The 22,833-nt window shown below is 44.8% G+C and overlaps 1 protein-coding gene across 3 annotated transcripts in view; it reads right to left on the bottom strand.

The window, feature by feature from the left end:
- Window positions 1-392: 392 nt before the first annotated feature.
- The window catches only part of tmem108 (transmembrane protein 108), a 41,748-nt gene continuing 19,307 nt past the window's right edge, over window positions 393-22,833 (bottom strand). For 2 of the 3 annotated variants that reach the window (XM_077012230.1, XM_077012231.1), the window contains 4 exons: window positions 13,447-13,530; window positions 4,258-5,451; window positions 3,882-4,036; window positions 393-2,280 (listed from right to left, as the gene is read on the bottom strand). In XM_077012230.1, coding sequence (XP_076868345.1) covers window positions 2,164-2,280; window positions 3,882-4,036; window positions 4,258-5,451; window positions 13,447-13,486 — 1,506 coding nt within the window. In that variant the 5' untranslated portion in view covers window positions 13,487-13,530 and the 3' untranslated portion in view covers window positions 393-2,163. Of the gene's footprint in view, window positions 2,281-3,881; window positions 4,037-4,257; window positions 5,452-13,446; window positions 13,531-15,321; window positions 15,431-22,833 lie in introns of those variants that run through there. The other variant, XM_077012229.1, reaches the window with a different exon arrangement.

The following is a 22,833-nucleotide window of genomic DNA, read 5'->3' as shown; positions in this document are numbered from 1 at the left end:
ACAGGAGGTCTTTAATACCATATATATATATATATATAATTCACCTTGCTTACATATAATTAAACACAGTGGTAATGATCAATTACAATCAATTTTTGCAAATCAATGGTGCCGTGCTGCTGTCTAAGGATCTGAGATGATGCCTTTTATAAACTCTCCTAATAAAAGTAATGGAGTTCTTTTACTTTAGAAATGATTCGGCATTATTTCAAAACCACCATGCTGCTGGTGTCTGCGTTTTGTATTATGCATTTTAGGCCAGGTCTCCAAGGCACATAGTGATACTCAAGTGTTGTTATAATTACAAACAAAACCTCTTAGCAGTTTCATAGTATGTCTGACAATGCCTAACACAGCAATATCCAACCAGATTAATGAGGCACAATAGACCCTTAACAATTTTGTCTTTTATTGCTCAGCAGTAAAAGTACAGTTAGTGCTACAATACAAAAAAAAAGTTGAACTTATAATTCTGTCTGTCAGCTCTCTTTGTCATCAGTAAACCTGGTATCCCTCCTACATACCTAGAATGAAATGGAACAGAAATGCTAAATAAAAATAATAGAAAAAACAATAAACAAAGAAAATTAGAGAATAAAGCTAGTGAGTAATGACAAAAAAAAACAAAACTTTTACTGAGCTAACAAAACATGTGATATGTTTAAGGAAAGATCAGATATTGATGATGTTTGGTCATACATTTACTTCTACTCACCTCTGTATGTTATATCATGTGCTCAAAGTAAATACTGCAGTATAAAATAGCTTCTCTGATTTGATCATTTATCTCTAATACTTTTACTCTATTACATCCAGTGATTTATTGTCAAAAACTGTACAATACAGCAAATAACACCAGAATGGAAGTACAAGGTGACAATAAGATTCAGTTTTGGTCTTATTCTTTCACCATAAAACAACGCAGGCCAGGACTTGACAAACCTTGATGCTCACAAAGCATTTAATGGTAGGAAGCCACACAGATAGACAGAAGGGCTTATTCCCTCCAAGAACATTAACAAATACAATTGTGTCCTTTTCAGACAACTGTTTTGTGTCACGAGAGATTCATAACATCTGAGATGAATTTACAGCCACCTTCTGAGCTAACGGTTTTGTCAATATATTCAAAAATGATCAAGCAGAAGCCGTTTAGTGTTTCAGCAGAACAAATACACTAAGCAGGTAAAGCAGGTAAAGATACTGGCTTGTTGGCCAGTTGATGGACACGGCTAAATTCAGCCAAGCAAATAAACAGAGGATGATCATGAAGTGGTAATGTCCGAATATACGGCTCTGTAGGGAACATTTCCCACACTGACATCCAAATTCTGTTTGATTTGCTAGTGTTAAGTATTCTGAGAGATACTAAGTACTAAGAGATTTTGCAACATTTAAGATGACTCCTTATCTAACACACACACACATACACACATGCACACACACAAGCACACAGAGGCACACACAGACACACATGAGAAACACAGGTGAGACATGCGATTGGACACAGACACACAGGGTGCTGTCTGCAACAGCTTGACTAAGGGACTGTAGACAAGTTTTGTTTAGCCCCCAAAGCTGGTGACTCATTAGGGAGAAGCCATCTCAAAATGTCTTCATTTCACCTACAACCTGAACTGCAAGACTCTTCCACTGGTAACACAAGCTGCTTAGTTAACCCTCTAAATCCACTCATCAGCCCATGTCATCTGACTTTGCATCCCCATAGACATAAATTCAAGTTCAGCAGGCTTTAAGTTTTTAAGTAATCAGGTTAAGTGTTTTGGGTAAGCTCACGCAAACGTCTTTACAGCATACATCACACTTCTCGGTATTCCACGCTCCACTAAGCCACTTGGACATCACAGAAACCACACACATACCATTTTTTATTCAAAAAGACATAAAAACCCTTATCACAATTAAGCATCTGTAGAAAATGTACATCAGAAAAATACGCAAGGGGCTTACCCTCACAGTAAAGAGTGCTTTTTGTCTTATTCATCTATCTTTTTAAAACCGTTTTCTATATATCATAATATAAAGCACAGTCTCTGCAGGTCCACTATGTTATAAAAACCTTTGAGAAGGATAGAAGATACAGGCAAGCTGGGGATATATATTTTTTTGTCTCGTTTTGGTGATGGTAAAGGGCGGCTCCATTCAGATGATAGAGGCCTTGTCTCTGTTGATGAACAGAGTCTCTTGGCAGAAGGGGTTAACCAGCACAACCCCACTGTCACTGTAATCACCATTAGGGGGGAGACACGTCTCTTGGTCCTGAAAAACAAGATGGTTAACAGCAGTTATTGGCGTTGAATCACTCTAGATACAAGGCTAAGATATAGTGTGAAAAAACTGGTGCTCCATTAAGTTGCTTTTTAAAAAATTCATCACCATGGAGATGAGAAATGGGGTTTTGTGATGCAGACGTTTTCACAAGCGCGCGTACAGACAACCTGTTAATGACAGGGCACTCTGGAGGTAAATTAAGGGATATTTGTAGCAGGTACCAGGAGAGGGTGACAAAAGGTAGAGACAGAGACAGAGAGGAGAGATATCAATAAAAGTGTGAGCTGTGTGAGCTGGCATAGGAGAGGGAGGTGTCCTCCCCACATCTCTGTAAAGAGAGAGAGAAAGACAGAGGGAAGAAAAGACCTGTGTGTCACCAGCATGCCAACCACGATCCTTCCTTATCATCCTGTAGAGAAGGCAGCAGACACCAAGAGACAGATAGAACATACAAAGATATACAAATGAGAAATGGGTAAGACAAAAGGGAAGTTGTGTTCCTGAAGGATAGCACTGACGGCGGGAACTGGCTGAACTGAGAGTGAAGTGTAACTGACTATGCAGCAGGTGGCACTACATGTTCAGTAAATGAACGATTTCGCTCACTGCACCCCCAGTGGCCACAGAGTGTAAGGCATGATTGGCTTTTGGGTACACTAGCAACAGGGGCCATCAAACAGCCACCATGCCACAAGACTGCAGACAACGGGAACATGCAGTACTGGCCCACACACCACCTCCCCCCTCCCTCCCTCCCTCCCTCCCCAGTTTAATCCGAGCTAGTCTTCGGTTTCCTGCTCCTTGTGTGATTTACCACACTCCGCTCTTATTACAAACCACTGCTAATTATTAATTTAATGAAGTCCCACAAGGGTGTCTGTGAAAAGACTATTTTTGCTTCTAAAATGTATCTCTTATACAGATTACATCATTAGCAAAACTTGGTAAACTCTATTATTCCATAAATCTTTTTTATCCCAGGGATAACAACGCAGTGCAAGCTCATTAACTGCTGACAAAAACATAAACCGAATTAAACAGGAAAGCAAAGTAAGAAACCAAATCCCTAAAGGTAAACAGTGATGTCTACTAATTAGCATCCAGACTCACATTCTGTTTAATCCCAGACTAAAAAATGAATCTGCACTTCTTAATCTTTTGCTTGAATGATTTAAAACCTTAAAACCTTCAACTAGACAAATGAGTCTAAACCCTGCGGTGAAAACCAGCCGTTATCTAAAACTTCTGAAGTCCAGTAACACATCATGTCCTACAGATATCTTTGTCCTACCTGCAACAAATCAAATACATTGTTTGATAATCCCCTAATCAGGGAAGGGAGCTTGGCGTAGATTTAGTAAACTGCAAAAATGTGCAGACCACAGCAAGATCCCTGCTGCTGAATGAACACCTACAGCTGGACTAAATCGAAAGCTATTCATCCAAAAAGAGTTTATTCAACACCGGGGACTCTGTTGTGATCCTGCTCATCTAACCATTCATCTAACTTCTCTGTTCCTCCGTCTAAGAGACAGACAGCGGGGCTGAATCTGTGGGCTCAAGGTCTAAGACCGGACGCTTAGCCGTACATCGGCAGTCTCCAGCGGCTGGATCTCCCGGGGGAGCTCCACGGCGTGGCGACTGAAGTAGTCCATGGTGATGGCGTTGTTCCAGTAGCTCAGATTGTTCTCCTGGCTAGACGATTTCCTCTTCTTCTTCATGCAGCACACAGTCAGCAGCACAGCTGCAAGGAAACAAGCGTGAGCCATCAACTCAGAAATTCAGTCTGAATTCATATTGATTTCATTTCAGAGCATGTGACCTGGGGTGATCAGATATCCTGCATAAACATAGAAGACCAGGTTAATTGTGTTTGACATGCTACAGTGTTATTATGCTATTGGAATCAGCAAAACCAGTATGGCTTGGTTTATGGCTTGACCTGTCAGATGTGGTGATACTTACAGCAGGATGACACAGGCACGCTAATAGCGAGCACGACCCATATAATGTCCATCTTGCTCAGGCAGATGGTGTCATGGGCTTGGGGGGAGTCCAGAGAAGGGCCTGACTGGTTGCCTGAGACCCAGGGCCCCCGCGTGGTGGCGGGGACTAGTCTGTTCAGAAAGCTCCCGTTCGCCACCGAGGATGGTTCAGAGGAGCCTGAGTCATTCGTGGATGGATGAGACTCCCAAGAAGTGCCAGTGTCATTGTGAACGGGGACGGTAGCGACCACGTCCACAGCATTACCCAGAGGGGAGACGACGAGACTGGGCACATCGGTAGACGTATTGGCCCCGCCCACGGTCACGTTGCCATCTCCGGACAGGTCGGGCGCCACGTTGAGACCAGGGGACGGAGAATCCTTCGTCTCAGGGCTGGGGTTGCTGGTCGTGCCTGGCCCAGAAAGGGGGGGACGATCAGGGGGTGGGGACATGGATGGGACGACCTCCGTAGACAACGGGAGGGTGGGGTCTTCGGCAAAGTTGGGTGCATCGCGCAGAGTGATAGCATGAGCATGCTCCCTGAGGGGTTCCCCTAGTGCGTCAGCAGGAAGGGATTGCGACAAAGTTGACGATGATGCAGATGAAGAGTAAGGCTGGTTGAGGTTGATTGACTCCTCAACACTCGTCTCCCGGGTGCCATTGGTACCTGGGAGAACCATCCGCTCCTGGGCCAAGGTGTTCCCTCTATTGACTAGGGCCACTGACTGGGTAGACTCCATGGTCTGAGTGCCACCGGATCCAGGGGCCGTGTCATATTCAGTCCCTGAGAGAACAGAGCCAGCAAAATGTGAATCGGTATCTCCTGGCTGACTTCTACTAACTCCAAACGATTTATCTCGTGAGACCATCCTAGGCATAGGGACGGGACTTTCTGCAGCGTTAGCTTGGGCAGTAATGTCATGGTTCAGGCTGGAGGAGAAGGTCCGATTCCACGCCAGGGTAGAGAGGGCCGGAGTGGCGGAGGCCGCGTCCAGGCGGGCGGGGGGCGGGGCGTGCTCGGAGCCCCGCCGCCAGCTGGGCGGGACCGGCAAGAGCGTGGGGAGGGCCTTGCTGCTTGTTACCATGGAGTCAAGGCTCCGGGGGGTCCCGCTTGGGTAGAGCTCTTCAGCGAATGATACCAGCTTCTCGGGCACTGACAAAATCAGAAGGACACCTGAGGAAGGGGAGAAATGTTTGAGTAATGAGCTGCTTTAAAGCACCTGGTCTTAGCCTGTGCATGCGGCACACACACACACACACACACACACACACACACACACACACACACACACACACACACACACACACACACACACACACACACACACACAGAGCTGCGGCACACAAGGTGCTTCAATAAGTGTGTGTAATGAGGTTATAGCATTGCTGTGGTCCAGGCAGCAGAAGGCCCGTCTCTCCAGAACTCTCCAGGATTGACCAATTACAGTCTGATAGGATGTGATGAACACCAGATTGGATTCTGCACCTTTTACAAGCTCATGCATACAAGTCTCTCACACTGTTGCCAAGTACAAATGTTTTTGCCCAGAGACGCGGGACGGCCACAAGGACAACACGTAACACAAATACAGCACGTGACACGTAAAGTCCATGAAGAATGACGATTGTGGTGGCCAGAATGAACCTCATGTTAGTTCTTCCCACAGAGCGCATTAGAAAAATGACCCAGTGCCCCAGTGTAATAGAACCCCTGCCTGCTGGCATGGCTCCTCCAGCAAGTGGTTCGATGCACATAGCACCAGGAGATGTGTGTAGACAGTGATCGTCCTGGGGCCTGCAGGACGTCCTGGGGCCTGCAGGACAGTTATGATGAGAACTCCGGAGAAACAGCACGAGCTGGCGAACTTCGTGCATGAGCTGGTGGAATGAGTGGTTACCCAGTAAGCTGATACTGCAATTTCAAACAAAGACTGTAAAAGCATTTTGTTAGCCATCAGTTTGTGATGCTAGGTGCACCTGTAGCCCACTCTCCACTAGCTAGACAGAAGAAGCACAGAGAAGAATGGGAGAGGATGAAAGAAACATAGAGAGGGAGGGAGGGAGAGGGAGAGAGAGAGAGAGAGGTAGAAGGCCATCGTAAATGGTGAAACATAAAGTCGTGTCTCATATGGACGTCCAGTGAGCGAGACGTTTGAGCAGGCAGACACAAAACCCAGAAGCTGTTAATGCCCCAGCGTGGTGTCTCTCCCTGGCTTACGTAGCAGAGACTGTTTGGACTGGCAATGTAACACACGCAGCACACACGCACATATACCCCGACGCACAAGCGTGCGAGGGCACGCACGCAGCCCCAGCGCCGCGACCTGAGAGCGAGGCCGTTGTTTTTCGATGGCGCGCTACCTCGGTTGCTATGGCGACCAAGCTGTGGCTCTTTGGGGGATGAGGGAGAGTGAAAGGTGGGAGATTTGGTGAAGAACATCAGAAGAGAGAGAAGAGACGTGTCTGATGTTGCTGTAGGCATCAGGAACGCTTACATGCACACAGGGTTGCAACTACAGTCACCAGTCTTGCCTATGGATACTAGCGAGATCATGCTAGCAACATTATCAACATTATTCCCATTTATATTTCTCATTTTGACAACAGCTCAGGGTTTAACTTGTTCTAGTTAGACTTTTTCCACAGTAATATAACTGGGGATGGCTAATTGTGAAATGTGCCATTCGTGTCACATATAAGAACATATAAGAAGCACGAACTCTCCAGTGACCACATATTTTACAGAGCTGATCTGAGATCAGGTCAGTAAAACCATTTCAAACTCTCATCATAACCTCTCGAGACCGGGCCTATGATTCTGTATGTATTTTTATTTCCCCTTGCTAGTAACTAGTAACACCTAACTACTTCAGAAAGTAAGCCATGCTTGTGAAAAAAGTAATGTCCTTGTATGAAGACAGCAGAGCAGTGTTTTAAACTCGCAGTGTCCTCGTATGAGGACATGGCTGTCTCATGAGGATTAGGAACAGAGACGCCTCCCCCAGCCCATGTACCAGACCCAGAAAACACACTCGACTTTCCACATTCCTGCATGGGTGGTGACACCCCACATTTTCTCCAGCTCTCTCTCTCTCACACACACACACACACACACACACACACACACACACGCACGCACGCACGCACGCACGCACGCACGCACACACACACACACACGTTCATACATAGTCCCCCAAGTCACACACATCAGAACTGTTTTCATGGTCCCTCCCACATGTACTCACATATTAATAATATTTAACGTCACATACATCCATTACAGAATACACTGAATGCACAAAGGATACAATTATGTGCAGGTGTTCTTTATGAAAAGACATTGTGAAGTTCTATGTGAGCACCTAAATGCAATAACTCACAATCTCTCTACGATATGTGTGTGCATGATTCTGTGCGTGTGTGCGCGCGTGCGTGTGTGTGTGTGTGTGTGTGTGTGTGTGTGTGTGTGTGTGTGTGTGTGTGTGTGTGTGTGTGTGTGTGAAGCCCTATTTACAGAAGCTGTCAGGCTGCTAATGCACAATTGTGAGACAGGGGCTGTAGCTGAGAGATAACACCCAAACAAGTCAAATGGATTTAAAATGACCCCCAGCCCTCCCCACCAAACTGTCCAACTTGGGCAGATGCCCCCTGGTGTACATAAGAGAGAATGCACTTTAAACATGTGGGCCTTGGCTTAGTGGACCCATGAACTTTGGCTGCTGAGACACTGGATTTGTGTAAATGTAACACTGGGAAGACAAAACCCCTGTGGTCAACCTGATATGTATATGTTCCAAAACAATAGGTTGGGCTTTTATAAACCACAAAGGCTAAAAATCCAACATACTATGGAAGTAAAGGTTCAGGCCTGCTGCTGCACACATACACACACACAGTGCTCACCATGGCAAACAATATGGCTGCCTGCTGCCATATCAGCTGTCCTGTCCCACCTGATGTCAGCCATTCCATTAGTCAATAAGTGCTGGCAGTGTGTGTGTGTTGTGCTTTGTGTCTGAATCAGTGGCTCTCACTAATAACACCACTGCCACCCCCCCCCCCCCCCCCCACACACACACACACACACATGCACACACCACATACACACTCGTTGGCTAGAAATCCGAAACTGCATAAATGAAACACCAGCTTCATGAATAAAACATGCGACTCCGCTCAACAGACGACAAAGCAGCACGAGAAGATCTTGACACGCGGTCTCGGCTGGTCCCCGTCTGTGCCGTGCGCTTAAACACTCGCACAGCCTCTGAGGGCTGGACTGTGCCCACGGAAAAGTATCAGAAACTACAGAAACAACTCTACAAGCATAGTTGTTTTTCATACAGCTTATACAGCATATGATGCCGTGTTACAAACAATGTTTCATACAACGTTTAGATATCAACATTAGTTTGAAACAGTTGGTCAACTCTACTGTGTAGAGTATGGTTACCACAGTGGATAATTAAAAAGAAAATCAATTAGCCAGCATAAGTCAATGTCAAGTTACTAAAAATGTGGAAATGTCAAACAATTTGCAGAGACATATGAGAGAAAGAGAGAGAGAGAGGCAGAGACAGAGGGAGAGAGAAAAAGAAAGAGAGAGAGACACAGAGAAAGAGAGGTCACTTGGTTATCTCTCATCAATAGGTGACTCACTCTCACTCTTTAGTGCTAGAGGTGGCATTTAGACCCCCCCTCTGACTCACACTCCCTTATTGAGGGGGAGGCAGCGAGAGCTTTCTCAGTCTCCAAGCATTGTCAGGGTGTTTAATGTTCAGTCATGTTTCACCCTGAACTCTGACTGTGAAGGCTGCAAGGAAACAGTGTGATGAGTTTATGCTCTAGGGTTCACCATGGCAACAATGCTTCCAGAATAACTAATCATGTAGTGCAGCGATTCTGTTTCATAAATATAAACTCACACGCTATTCTACTAGAAATGCACACCTTGTAAGTGTATAGCTTAGGGCATTGACCTCAGACAGGAGTGTTGAGTGTTAAGGCTGTTAAGAACATGGTGGACCCATGTGTGTCTCTAACACATCTGAACCCCAGTATGGCTGTGGCCAGTGATGACTGAGCTAACAAGCAGTAGATGATCTCTACACTTACAAAGTTCTCCTTGCAGATGCATGATTGCCACAGCAGAATGAATTTCTGGGTCTAAATGACCACAATGAACTGTATCTAACTCTAGCTAACTGTGACTGTATCTAACTATATCTAACTGTGACTGTATCTAACTGTATCTAACTGTGACTGTATCTAACTGTGACTGCATCTAACTGTATCTAACTGACTGTATCTAACTGTGACTGTATCTAACTGTATCTAACTGTGACTGTATCTAACGCCTCATCTGGACCCTGAGCTGAAGCTTGCACAAGCTACGAGCACTTACAACAATCACTGCAAGGAAGGAATGCTGGTGCCCCAGTGTGAAGGCATGCGTATGTGAATAAGTGTATGTGTGTGTGTGTGAGTGTGGGGGGGGCTACAGAACCTGTGGCATGACTGACTTCAGCAACAGTCCTGATGGAGTAAAGTATTAACTGTCTCTAACACAGAGAGCTCATGACTCAGTACAGTGAGACCACGTGATCAGATCAGGATGACAGAGAGAACGCAGGAGAAATGGGCGAGCTTTATTAACATTCATTACCAACCACAGCACAACACAGGGCGGGGGGAGAAAAGAGCTAAAAGAAGAGTGATACACGTACTAACAGAAGGAGGAGAGGATCAATGACATGCTCTGAAATAACATATCAGCTCAGTGCAGTGATTTTATACCTATTTTATAAGGTTTATATTATTATATATTTTTAAACATATTCCTTTTAGTCTGTGTCTGAATTATTCTCACATGACCTGCAAACATAACGATTACATTTGTGGAAATTTACATCCGTTATCAAATAGAAGGTATAGCAAAAGAGATGGAGGGAGTGATATAGAGAGGGAGCGAGGAAAGGAGGAAGCAAGAGAGAGAGAGAAAGTTGGAGGTCATTTTTTTTTCCCTCATGTGGCTATATAAATCCAGCGCGTGATATAAAAACGACCCATGTTAAGTACGTGACTGTCATACCAGAGCGGGGTTTTCAGCAACACACCTCCATCGTGTGCACATTCGCATGCTAGGATGTCATTCGTCTAAGCATATATGTTTAGGGCTAAGAGTGGCTTTAGGATTATGTAAAATTACTATATTATTGAATTACATCCTGATTTATAGATCCAACGTATATCCATTAGTTCAGCAGCTGATTAATAGTGGAAGAGAAATTTACGCAGTAAACATTCTAAATTAAAGCCTTTTGGAATACATAAGCAGCCTGTGACTTTCATGAAGTCCTGTGCTGGTGGTTATGGCATTAATAAATCACCTAGACAGGAGCATCCAGCGCATTGTAGTTCTTCAGTTCCTCACCGATCTCTCAACATTAGCGTCAGTGCCACAAGCAGAGATCAAAAAATGTTCTCTACAGGTTGTACTGGTTCATGGACTTGCTGTCATCACATGCAGCAGTACAAGGTTCAATCACTGCCAGAGATGAGACTCAACGCACTCGATGTGTGGACGGTGTTTGGAGAATAATGGCCCTGCTTCTGTTTCCACTTCCAGCCACAGCCCAGAGGAAACCAACTCTGCCCCAAGTAGTTCCAGAAACCAACCACTCAGTGTGCTGGTCCCTGTCCTAGTCCAGAACTGTGATGCTCTGGTTTTAAGGTATCTTCTTTTAATTGTCCAGAATTGAGTTTCTCATCCCCCAGTGGCTAATATAAATGTTTTATCATGGAACTTGCACTGACCATTTGGGAATAGACCTGTACAAATATACATTGCTTTGAACTCCATCCATCTGTTATGCTAAATGAAGTCCAGTTAGCTTCCAAGGTAGCTTCCTACAGTGAGTGTTACACATCACACCACACGACAGCCACTAACAGGCAGCTACGTCAAAGCAGGGACAGCCAGGAGACGGTCTGCTCTGAAATGCCCACAGCTCCATTGCTCCAACATACCCGGTGAATGAAAACCCGTTTGCTACTGGTTAAAGAACACTACTCCGGCACGATTTCCTGCTCTTATACAGGAAAGTCAACTCATTATTTTAGTAAAATGTGTCAAATGGCAAAAAAAATTGTTAAACCAATGGTACCACTGCCCTTTATCAGTACCACAGCAGGAGATTACGCTGAGCTTTAAATGCAAACAAAATCTTAACAGTGAGTCATCTAAACACCTACATTCCATTTTATTTAGACAAGCAACAAAGGTAAAGATGGACGGTGGCTCCGAGGATTTTGGGACAGATGCAGAACTTCCTGTGTTGAAGGAGGGGCAGGGTGTTACAGATGTGAGCTCATAGATAAGGCAGGAAGCACTACACTGCTCTGATAATGGCTTCCTGTTTGTGATTTGGGCTGTTTATCCTACTGTGCCTTTGAACCTCGGTCATGTGTATTTGACCAGCATGGTTACCAGAACGGGCATAAAAGGCCTATGATGTGTTTACCGAGTTGCTAGTTTGGCATAATTAGCGTCACAGGAACATCGCTGGATTCTGAGCTCATGGGTTTAGTCCCACAGGAAATACAGACTTTAAACAGGACGTTCATGCCACATAGGAGGACCCGCTGGGCTGGAGGAGATAAAGAAAAGCACTGTCACATAACCAGAATGGTTCTTTCCATTTTGGAGCACGGGACCCAATCCTGGATAATGTAATGATGTCACAGAGGTGGTCCAATCTCGTTCTACTTTTACAATTTGGCTGTAGGGATTTGAGAGGAACTCCTGCTAAGATTCGATTGTTACTCGATGTCCCCGAGAAGTGATTTCTAAAGCTGTCTCACAATACAGGCTGCACTTCAAGGAAGGCTGCAGATGCACAGGAGGCAGCAGTGTGGATGATGAGACCATCGGTGAAACCCAATTCACCCTAAAGCAAGTGCGCAGCTACTACTGAGACCTAACTAGATGAAGAGACAGAACCAGGCCTGAGAGAAAATAGGAATGGAGGAACATAATTATCGTCACACATATGGAGGAAGGAACCCAGTGGCACGGAGCAAAAAAAAAAAAGGCACATCAGATATTTTATTCTAGTTTTTTCAAGGTATGGATCCAAAGAACTGCCCACTGCTCTACTGCTCTCTCTCTCTCTCTCTCTCTCTCTCTCTCTCTCTCTCTCTCTCTCTCTCTCTCTATATATATATATATATATATATATATATATATATACACACACACACACACACACACACACACACACACACACACACACACACACACACACACACATACAAAACAATTTTCTCTCTCTCACACACACACAGTTTTTACACCAAACCTGACATACATGGTTAGATAAGCTAACTGTGAAACAGCTGAAGAACATTACTAGCAGGGCAAACTGGGAATGAGCAACTGATGGAACCAGACACCTGACCAGAATTATGCAAATGGTTCTGAGTGTCACTACTGGGTCACTTCTACAGCTGCTGAAAAATGCCAGACCCAGCTGTGAAACCCCTCCAGGTGCTAAACGTCCATGAAGGAGTGACCAAGAGGAAGTGGGAGACATATCCCAGAGTGTGAGAAAACATTCCTGAAACCTGCCTTTGGCCTGAGAGGTGCCTTTCCATTGAGCTCTGAGGCCCATGAATGTGGGTACACACACCCTCCACAGACGTGAGGCCCATGATGGAAGATCCCCTAATACTGTAATAGCATGTTTGTCAAAGAGTTGTCTGATTTCCAGTGATCCTGAGCTCCCAAAGCATTTCACGCTTTATGTTTTGGCAGTGTCGTTATATCTGAAGTGCTGAATGTAACGCGTTTGAATGCAACTTCACTGGGTTCTGTGTAGAGTTGGAAACAACAGCAGAGGGCCAAAGGACCTGCTACAGGTTTAAATATGGTACACCATACTAATTGTGTGTGTGTGTGTGTGTGTGTGTGTGTGTGTGTGTGTGTATGTGTGTGTGCGTGTGTGCGTGCGTGTATGCGTGTGTGTGTGTGTGTGTGTGTGCGTGCGTGTGTGTGTGTTTGTTTGTGTGTGTGTATGTGTGTCTGTGTTTGTGTGTGTGTGTGTGTGTGTGTGTGTGTGTGTGTGTGTGTGTGTGTGTGTGTGTGTGTGTGTGTATACAAGACACATACTGAGCAGCTGGTGAGGCAGGACATGCAGGCGTCTCTTCATGGTATCATGTGGTCTGGCTCTTCCTCCACAGGGCTCATGATTCTCTGTGGTCAACACACACACACACACACACACACACACACACACACACACACACACACACACACACACACACACACACACACACACACACACACACGCACACGCACACACGGTTAGCCACAATTCGGGAATGTTACACATCAAAATATTACAGCATTACGACTCAATATCAACATTTAAACATGTGAACTCTGTCATAAGGTAAGCAAGCAGGTCACTAGATGGGACGTAGACCACATCCTTAAGTTAATTATATGCATAATGCTGTAAATTAGTTTGAATCCTTACAATCATTGCTGCTCATAGACCTTATAAGGATGTACAATTTCAGTTCCTCTAGCACCAGTCACACTTTTAACTGCCAGTATACACATTTCACCACAGCTGCAGGAGAGACGTTTGTTGATGCACGTGCACACGTGTGCTCGTGCGCGCACGTGCGCCATCCCACATGCTTAATCTCGATTGTCAAGGCGTCACGACTGTCAGGCTGTCACTGTGTCCTTGGGGTCCACAGACTGACTCCAACTGGACCCACTGCATTAGAAATACGGTGCGGGTGGCAGATGCGAAATGGGATTTATGTCCCCCTGGGTGGGAGAGGCTGAAGCACAGACCTTCATCGGCTGCTCTGATACAACCCGACAGCAGAAACAGATTTCCAAACCATGCGTTACCTAAGTGTAGATTGAGCCGAGGTCAAACAGCAGGGGGTCTGAGCACGGGGGTGTGTCTGGGTAGGCCCCAAGCCTAGAGCTCAGTCAGGGGTGTTTAGGGCAAACGCGAAAAAAACGCACAGAGCATGGTTTCCTTAGGCCCGGGATCGCTTTGAGCATTCTGTTAACATTAATGTGGCATTTACTGAAAGTGCCCTGAGGGTTAGATGATTATCAAGCTCTTCATGCACTGCTTAGAAATGCTATGGCAGTGAAATGTGCATGGCATGGTGTCCCAGGGGCCGAGAGAGAAGGACACTGGTGGAGAATATCCTTGCACATGCTCCCCTACCCATAATGGCATTACTAATATGCATGTGGATAGTCTTAACATTCCGAGTTTATGGCAATTCCTGAAAATAGTGCTCATCACAAAATATTAGTAAAGTGCTTTAACTGATATGCAGTGGTGAGGTGTAAATAAGTATGTGTTTGCATCTTGTGCATGAGTGTTTATTTGGCGATTGTTGGCATCTTTTAAGCCACGAGGGAGAAAGGCAAAATGTCACACAATGTAACTCCAATAAATAAATAGATACGCACAGATGTATCTTATGTTTGGGTTTGGTATTCAGAAAGTTATATTATATATAAAGTCAGTGCAGTACAGTGCAATCAAGATTCAGGATCTTGAGTTTATTCCATGACATCTTACATGGCTCTCAATTTGAATTTACTTCCATGCGACTGTAAATCTAACAAAATTTTCCACAGTTCCTGTATATAAAACTAAAGTTCTGCTGACAGGTTTGTATAAAGGGTTATGAACAGCTCCGGTTAAGAGCTATATTTGAACAGAACACCTTCTGATGTACCTCCTTCTCATTATTGACTCTTTATTTATTTATTTTCTCAGCAGGGAGTAAACACATTGTGTCTTACCGTCGTTATCCATCAATATGAAACACAATGCCTCAATTATTGTTCACCAGAATCAAGGCTGTGACTACACCGGCTCTCATTTTCTCAGCAGGTGTTCAGTGTGTGTGTATGCGCGCATATGTGTGTGTGTGTGTGTGTGTGTGTGTGTAACATCATTAGCCCATCAGGAAGCACTTCAGGGTCGTCACACATCACCTGCAGAAGAGATCCTTGGTGACTTGCCATGAAAGCTGGCTCTATGATACATGAGCGTGAGTCCAGGGAGCCAGGGAGTGTACACGTGAGTCATGGTCACCGGCTGAGGGAGGGCAGGAGAGGCAAACACATCACTCAGGAAGAACAGGGAGGCCAGAGAAGGATTAAAGACCAACAGGAACAGCACGGGGAGACCACAGACCAAAGGAACAGTCACCCAAAATAACTGAAAGCCACATAAACAATATGAATACTGTAATATACTATGGCAGTTCAGACTAAATATCCAATATTTCTAGTCCTTACCACACGAGGGGAAGAGACCTGTTCATTTTGACACACGTGTAATACGGTTGTCCTTTATAAGGGTAAATGCAGGGGACAGCACTCTGGTGGTGTTGCTGTGACTTCTTTCCCCCCCTACTACCCTTTCTAACCAATCACAAAGGACCACGAGGGACACACGTCGACCAGCCCGACTGGCGGGTGAACTTTAGCTTCAAGACCACTACAAATCTAGGCTTCCTTTCACAGCCACTTGATTATTCCTGTGATATTGAGGAGTTTTCCTGCTCTGCCATGATGGTTCCTCCACGTCTTCGGCAGCGACAAATCACTGCATGGCAACTGACACATGCGGAGAGCCCACTTAAGTCACCATGGCAACGCTAACAGAACATTATACCCAAATCACCTCACGATGACAGCTGCATGAAGAATTACCACAGCAATCAGACCTTTACATCCCCTGGCCAGCTGAGATGCTGCGATTCGAACGTCTGTGTGTGTGTGTGTGTGTGTGTGTGTGTGTGTGTGTGTGTGTGTGTGTGTGTGTGTGTGTGTGTGCGCGTGTGTGTGTGCGTGTGTTAGTTTGGGTTGTGCTGTCCTCTATGACAGGTGTCTGACTGATCCCTGTTCAGTTCTGAGGTGGCAATTTTAAACAGAGAGAGTGCTCAAGCTGATCCAGGGTCAGCCAAGAGAGCACGATGAGATAAAGGTATGGGTGGCACTGCCCTGGGCCAAGAGGCACAGGGATAACAAGGCTCTTAATTTTCTATCACTCTGTGCCAGCACACCTGCCAGTACTCCCACTACCTGGCCGACACCCCTGGGACAATGAATCTGAGAATCCTTTTCCAGTTCAGTGCAATTCAACTCGATTCAACATAATTCTACTCAGCTCATTCGGATTAGTGCTTTTTACAGTTGATATTGCAGTAAACATGTGTGTAAGTCAAAACTCCAAAAATAAATAAAATCTTAAGAGCTCTTTGGGATTAAAAAGTAATTAGATAATAGAGAGGAAAGACCCCTGAGACATCTCGGTTACCAACAGTCAAAGTCTGTGGGCATATTGATTAAAAAGATGTTGGAGGCATAAGAACATGGGGATACAAATCAAATCAAAGGCTGAGATGGTTCAGTGCATTAAGAGTCTGGAGAAACATAAGACAGGCGAAATGTTGAACTAATTGCATGGTGACAGGTCACAACAGCAGTGTATGCAGCAGATACAGTACGTCACAACAGCAGATATTTAGATGAGGTCTGAGTGTGATAAATTCCCATGGTTAGAAGTGCTTGTTTCACTTTTCTCATGGAATATATCCTACTAATGCAGTAAATAAATGGTGAATAAATATCTACATTAAATATATAAACCTTAGTTATGTGAACATGCTGTGCTTTAGAGAGGTGAACAATTAATAGATACCAATATAGGGCTTTTCAAGCCCTATAATTAACACTGGGGAAATGTTTCATTGTTTATGAGGGAATAAACATACCCCTCTGACTATCAAGCAAAACTCTTAGGAATGATCAAAGTAAATCTCAGCAGTGTTAGCATCAGGCTTGGGGGGAGAGGGATAGAGTCTCATGCAGATAAAACTCAATCATTTTAATATGCAAAGTACAGTCCAAGCTCACAGTCAAAGAAACAGGCGAAGGTCAGTATCAAAACAGCAGTAAATCCAAGGGACAGGCAGAGACTAATCCTGGTAAACAGGCATAAGTCAAACACAGAATAGACTGAATAGGCAAAATTACAAACTAGAATGGCTCAGAATCACAAGATGAGACAAACATGACTTCAGGGAGGGAACGTAATATACAGTGCTGCTTGAAAGTCTGTGAACTCTATGAGTAGTTTCATTTTTTCTGTTGTTTTACCATGATTATCTTATTTTATCACCACAGGTTTTTGTCTATGAAATGTCAGGTTTATGTTCATCAATTCCATTTACTTGTACCGAGGGAAATGTAGACTACATGAAACATGGAATAAGAGCATGTGCAAAACAAAATGGACCACAGATGCACTGGTAAAGTCAAGTAGGTACAAGACTCAGTAAGTGCTCAAGAAATCAATTAAGAAGACCAATCAAATGATTCCTTGGGAAAACATTTGAGCCACACTGATTAAAAGGGAGAGGAAAACAAATAAACCACGGTGTTGCCAAGACGCAAAGCACACAGATCAACAATGCTGAGAGGAAAAGAGACATCTGAGGACATCAGGAACAACTTGGTGACAGCCCATCAGTCTGGGGAAAGATACAAGATCATCTCCAAAAGATTTCAGCTCCATCCATCCACTGTTAGACAAATCATTTACAAATGGAGGGCACTCAGCATCACCACAACTCTGCCCATCAAACCTACACCAAGTAGCACCAGAAAAATAATAATTCAGGTAAAGGCCAAACACACACATCACATCCAGAGATGCAGACCTCTCTGGCTGCCTCTGGGATAAATGTACATGCATCTACAGTCAGGCAATAATCATAGAGTTCACGAAGAGTCACTAGTAGGAAGCTTCTGCTCTCAAGAAAGAACAAAGTTGCCCATTTAAACTTTGCCAGAGAGCACTTGGGCAAACGAGAGACTTTGTGGAAGTCCATTCTCTGGACAGATGAGTCTGAAACTTTATTATTTGGCCACAATCACAGGTGCCACTTTTGGGGAAAAGTCAACACTGCATATAAAGAGAAGAATCTCTTCCCAACAGTGAAGCATGGTGGTGGACGTGTCAAGGTCTGGGCCTGTGGACAGTGACAATGTTTGGGTGGTTCACAAACTTTCAAGCAGCACTGTATAGGGAGAAATAAGGGAGATAAGACACAGGGGCAAATAATTATTAGTGGATAGGGAACAAACAAGGTTTATGGGGTGAACAGGATTATGGGATATGTATATGGGATATGTAGGTGTGGCCCATCTCATGGGGCTGAGAGTGTGTGATGAAATTGGTTTAGCTTCTAGGGTTTTGCTTCGCTGCCTAGGTGATATGGATTGATACATAGAGTCCGTAAGGAGAAGAGGGGTAGTGCATGCACCCCTGCACACATTTCCTGTTCCTGTTTGGATAAGAGACCTTAACAGGATTGCAATCAAGCATATGAAACATTACCTGAACTCTGTTATAATCTGGAAGGGACCTCTTCAGAGGGGGACACAGATCAGTGTTCATGGCCATCCAACACCTCTCTGAATACAACTGAAATTACGTCTTTCCCCGAGCTAAAGCTGTCGGTACACACATCATGCTTTGTAGACTGTTACAATATTCAAAGCGTCTTGCCTGAAGGCTTTTTATGAAATCACCCAAGGTCACTATTTCCTCATCTCTATTTTTTCCCGAAGTACCCTCAGTCTTCTGCAAGATATGCTGACAAACTTAAAGAAACTCAAGCATAACCATGAGGAGATTAAAGATCAAGATAGCAATATTCCCAATACTTGCTAGAATACTCTCTTCCACAATGTCATGCAAGACTTTTTGAGCATTAAACCGACTTGTCTCAGGCCTCAGGACCGGTCCTGCTGAATCATGCTGGTATCTCCAATGGCCCTGATGGCAGGAGGAGTTGCAGTTGCTGCCGATGCTACCAGTCACCTGACCTGCCAGTCACCAGGCCACGCCCCCCACTGGACACGTCATCCAGCAGCATCGCAGCTCGGCACCAGGCCATTAAATGCACATTAGAGCCCCAGAATGCTTTTCACTGCTCCCACGAGGATGACGGCAAACGCTCAACCACTCCCTCCAACACTGAAGCAAGGCATATAGGAGACTCCATGTCTATATGTGCTATAGAAGCAGACCAACGGCATAAGTCTCCTTGAATACAGGGGGAGGTGTCTTGTGCTAAATAAAGTGTATTTACCAAAGATTATACCACTTTAATCCCCCTGTCTGTCATATTTGTGGCTCAGACACCAGCTAGCTCCCAAGTGTGTGTGTGTGTGTGTATGTGTGTGTGTGTGTGTGTGTGTGTGTGTGTGTGTGTGTGTGTGTGTGGGTGTGTGTTGTTAACAAGAGATGTTTCCAGCTTTACATTGGAGAAAGCAAGTGAAGGCTTGCTGATCATTTTGTTACCAAATGTTTGGATCATCAAAATTAAGGATTTGTAGCTTCTAGTGCAAAGGCATTTTAATGCTAATGGACACTGCATTAATGACACATTTGATTGCATTGCCAGTTGTTGCTATGGCAGCAATGAAATCAGAAAACTGAAAGGAAAAAAAGGAAAAAATTGATCTACACTCATGAAACTTTAAAACCCCATGAAATTAAATTTTTAATGAATTATTTAAACATCTACTTTTCCTAAAACAAATTGGTTCATACTTTTTGGAAATCATAACTTGATACTTGTCCTGTTTTTCGGAAATACAATATATAGTAAAGAGAATATGATGAGGTGGGACTTTTATCCCATTGAGAGGAACCGTTCTGCACATATTCTACTAGTACTGACTAGTATTGGTTGGTGTTCAGGGACTCATGCAGTGGTATTAGTGGTCCAAGATCATGCCAGTAAACCATCCTCCAGACATCTACAGGTGTCTCTTGGAAGCAGCTCTCATATGTTTGGTGGCATACATACATCTTCCACTGTTCCATCCTCTTTGTAGAGGCATGAACTTGGATCAGTCGGAGACTGCAATGTTTCTCCAGTCCTCCAGTGTCCAGTTCTTCCATGAAAAGTAGCGATGATACTGTCGACGAATCTTGGTTAGCACTGAAGCCTTCACCATGCGTCTGCTTTACTGGCCCAGCCCAAGGGGGATCCCAGACACTTTCCTCAAGTCCGTGTTCATCACACAGGTTAACTAGTCCATCGTGGTTTGTCTATTGCTCTCCACCACTTGATGAAGTCATCATCAATGTTATGCCATCGGGAGGAACTCAATGCGAAAGGAGTCTGTTCTTGAAACACCTTCACTGCAGCAGCTCTAGAACATCTCACATAACAAATTTTTATATATGTATATGTGTGTGTGTGTGTGTGTGTTGACTGTAATGTTTGGAAGCTGGATGGGGTTCCAGTGGATCTGATGCCATGGGTTGTTTGCAGCTCCTCACGTCTCTACTGCAGCGGTGGACCACACAGGTCGAGAGGCCATTCAGCACATGTGCTACAGTATGACAAGTACATCCACAGCAATAAATCCTGGATGCTCAGAGACCACAGCATGCACGGGCTGAATACGAGATGTGGGACAGTGCTGCTCCGCCACGCTGGTGTGTGAGGTGAATGAGCTGAACTCATTCACAAGAATGCAGCTGGTACCCTGGGTGAACCGTCTTACCTGTTCGGACCTTCAAATATATCCGCATACGTAGCACCAGGCTACGTACATGTATGCAGAACCACCATGGTGCAACTGCGAACCCTGAGCACTGTGTATTTGGGGGTTCTAGCTGATTATGTGAATCTCACAGATACAACCTGTAAGACCAACAGAACGGAACAAGTCACAACGGTTGAAGGGCAGTCGTTGTTCCACAGGAGTGCGGGATTCGGGCGAGCGGTGACTGTAGAGAGACAGACTTCTGGAGCAGCTGACGGAGCCGACAGAGCTGACAGAGCCGACCGAGTGAGGGGAGAACGGACAATGAAGGGCTCAGGTGTGACTGACAGACGGAGACCGTGTAAAGTGGTATCCGTCTTTCATGGTTGCTGTTTGTGAATGTCCACGTGTGCGTACACACACACACACACACACACACACACACACATACACACATACACACACACACACACACACACATACACATACACACACACTTGAAATGTGGCAATTGCTGAAATGTGGCAATTGCGATGCAAGACTACCCTTTAATTTTCACATGACACTACAGGTGTATGTAAACCACGTGACAGTGCAGGTGTGTGTGACTCCGTCCGACGTCCCATTCTGTAAATAACAGGCATTCACATGAACGTTAGCCCTTCACTTCTAGTCAGTCCCACAATGCAGTGGATATATTTTTTGCTTCCGGTCAAGCTTTGTCCTGGCAAGCATGTTGAACAAGACCAATCAATGTTACTGTGCTCGCATCTACAGCGACACAAACGAAGATGCCCTTGAAAGAACGAACCGGAGACCAAATACAAACCGGTGCTGGAGCATCTTGTGATTTGGAAGGTGTGAAACTGCAGACTGCTACACAATGGGTTAATGTTGTACTCCTGACACGTGCACACACATACGAGCGTGTTACGCATGACACCATTCATCCCACAGCTGCTTTTCACAGAATGAGCCATGAAACCCTCGATGCAGCCAATCGACACCACGTTCCAGAATAGTAACCATGCAAAGCCCGAAAAGGGCTTACAATGATTAGACATAATCCAAATCTTAATCTCTGAATATTACAGAAGTAATAGAATATTTAATCTTGTTCTTGTGTGGTGTTTATTTTGTGACCTCCAGGCGTGTGTGTACATACTGTATATTGGATATATTATTTAACCTCTTCAATAGAGTATAGCTCTGCTTGTCACAACCACTTTTCGTGACTCCTAAGAGATAAAATGAAATGCACTTGCCATGTGAATTAGCCACACTTTCATGAGACTTGTCATGGACATAATCTCCAGGTCGTGCTCTTTCATTACACGCTTGACAGGCTTATCATCAAGAGGACAGGCGTGTCATAACCAGCAGACCCTGGTCAATAAAGGTCAAGTTCAGATTGAAGAGTTTGTTAGGTTCCAGAAACCACACAAACCGATCACTGCCATGCAGCATAACATACCTTTATATGACTCACGCAATACTGTATGTGAGAGACATCACCGAGGTAGAGGCAGGCATCAGTAGTCCATGAAGCCCCAGTAACAACTGAACTAACCCAATCAGCAACTGTCACAATGGTGGCTCCTCCCTGATTAATGTCCACGACACAAAGGTGCACTACAGGTAGCCTGGGACAGAAAGGTCAGTGTCACTGAGCTGATATACCTGCATCCCCCTGGGCAGACACATTTACCTCCCCGCAACATAGAGCTGGATCGCTGCGGGGGACATATTTACCTCCATACAACACAGAGCTGCAGCCCCGGGGGGAGGGGGGGGGCAACGTTACCTCTCCACAACACAGAACTGCACCCCACCGCCACATCAAACCACCAGACTATCCTCACACACTGCTGCCACGTTCAGTTCGATAACATTGAACACTTTGCTCTCAGCCGCACAGTGACTTCCACG

This window comes from Brachyhypopomus gauderio, chromosome 7 (genome assembly GCF_052324685.1).
Source record: "Brachyhypopomus gauderio isolate BG-103 chromosome 7, BGAUD_0.2, whole genome shotgun sequence".
NCBI lineage: Eukaryota > Metazoa > Chordata > Actinopteri > Gymnotiformes > Hypopomidae > Brachyhypopomus > Brachyhypopomus gauderio.
This window is presented reverse-complemented; position numbering and strand designations above follow the sequence as displayed.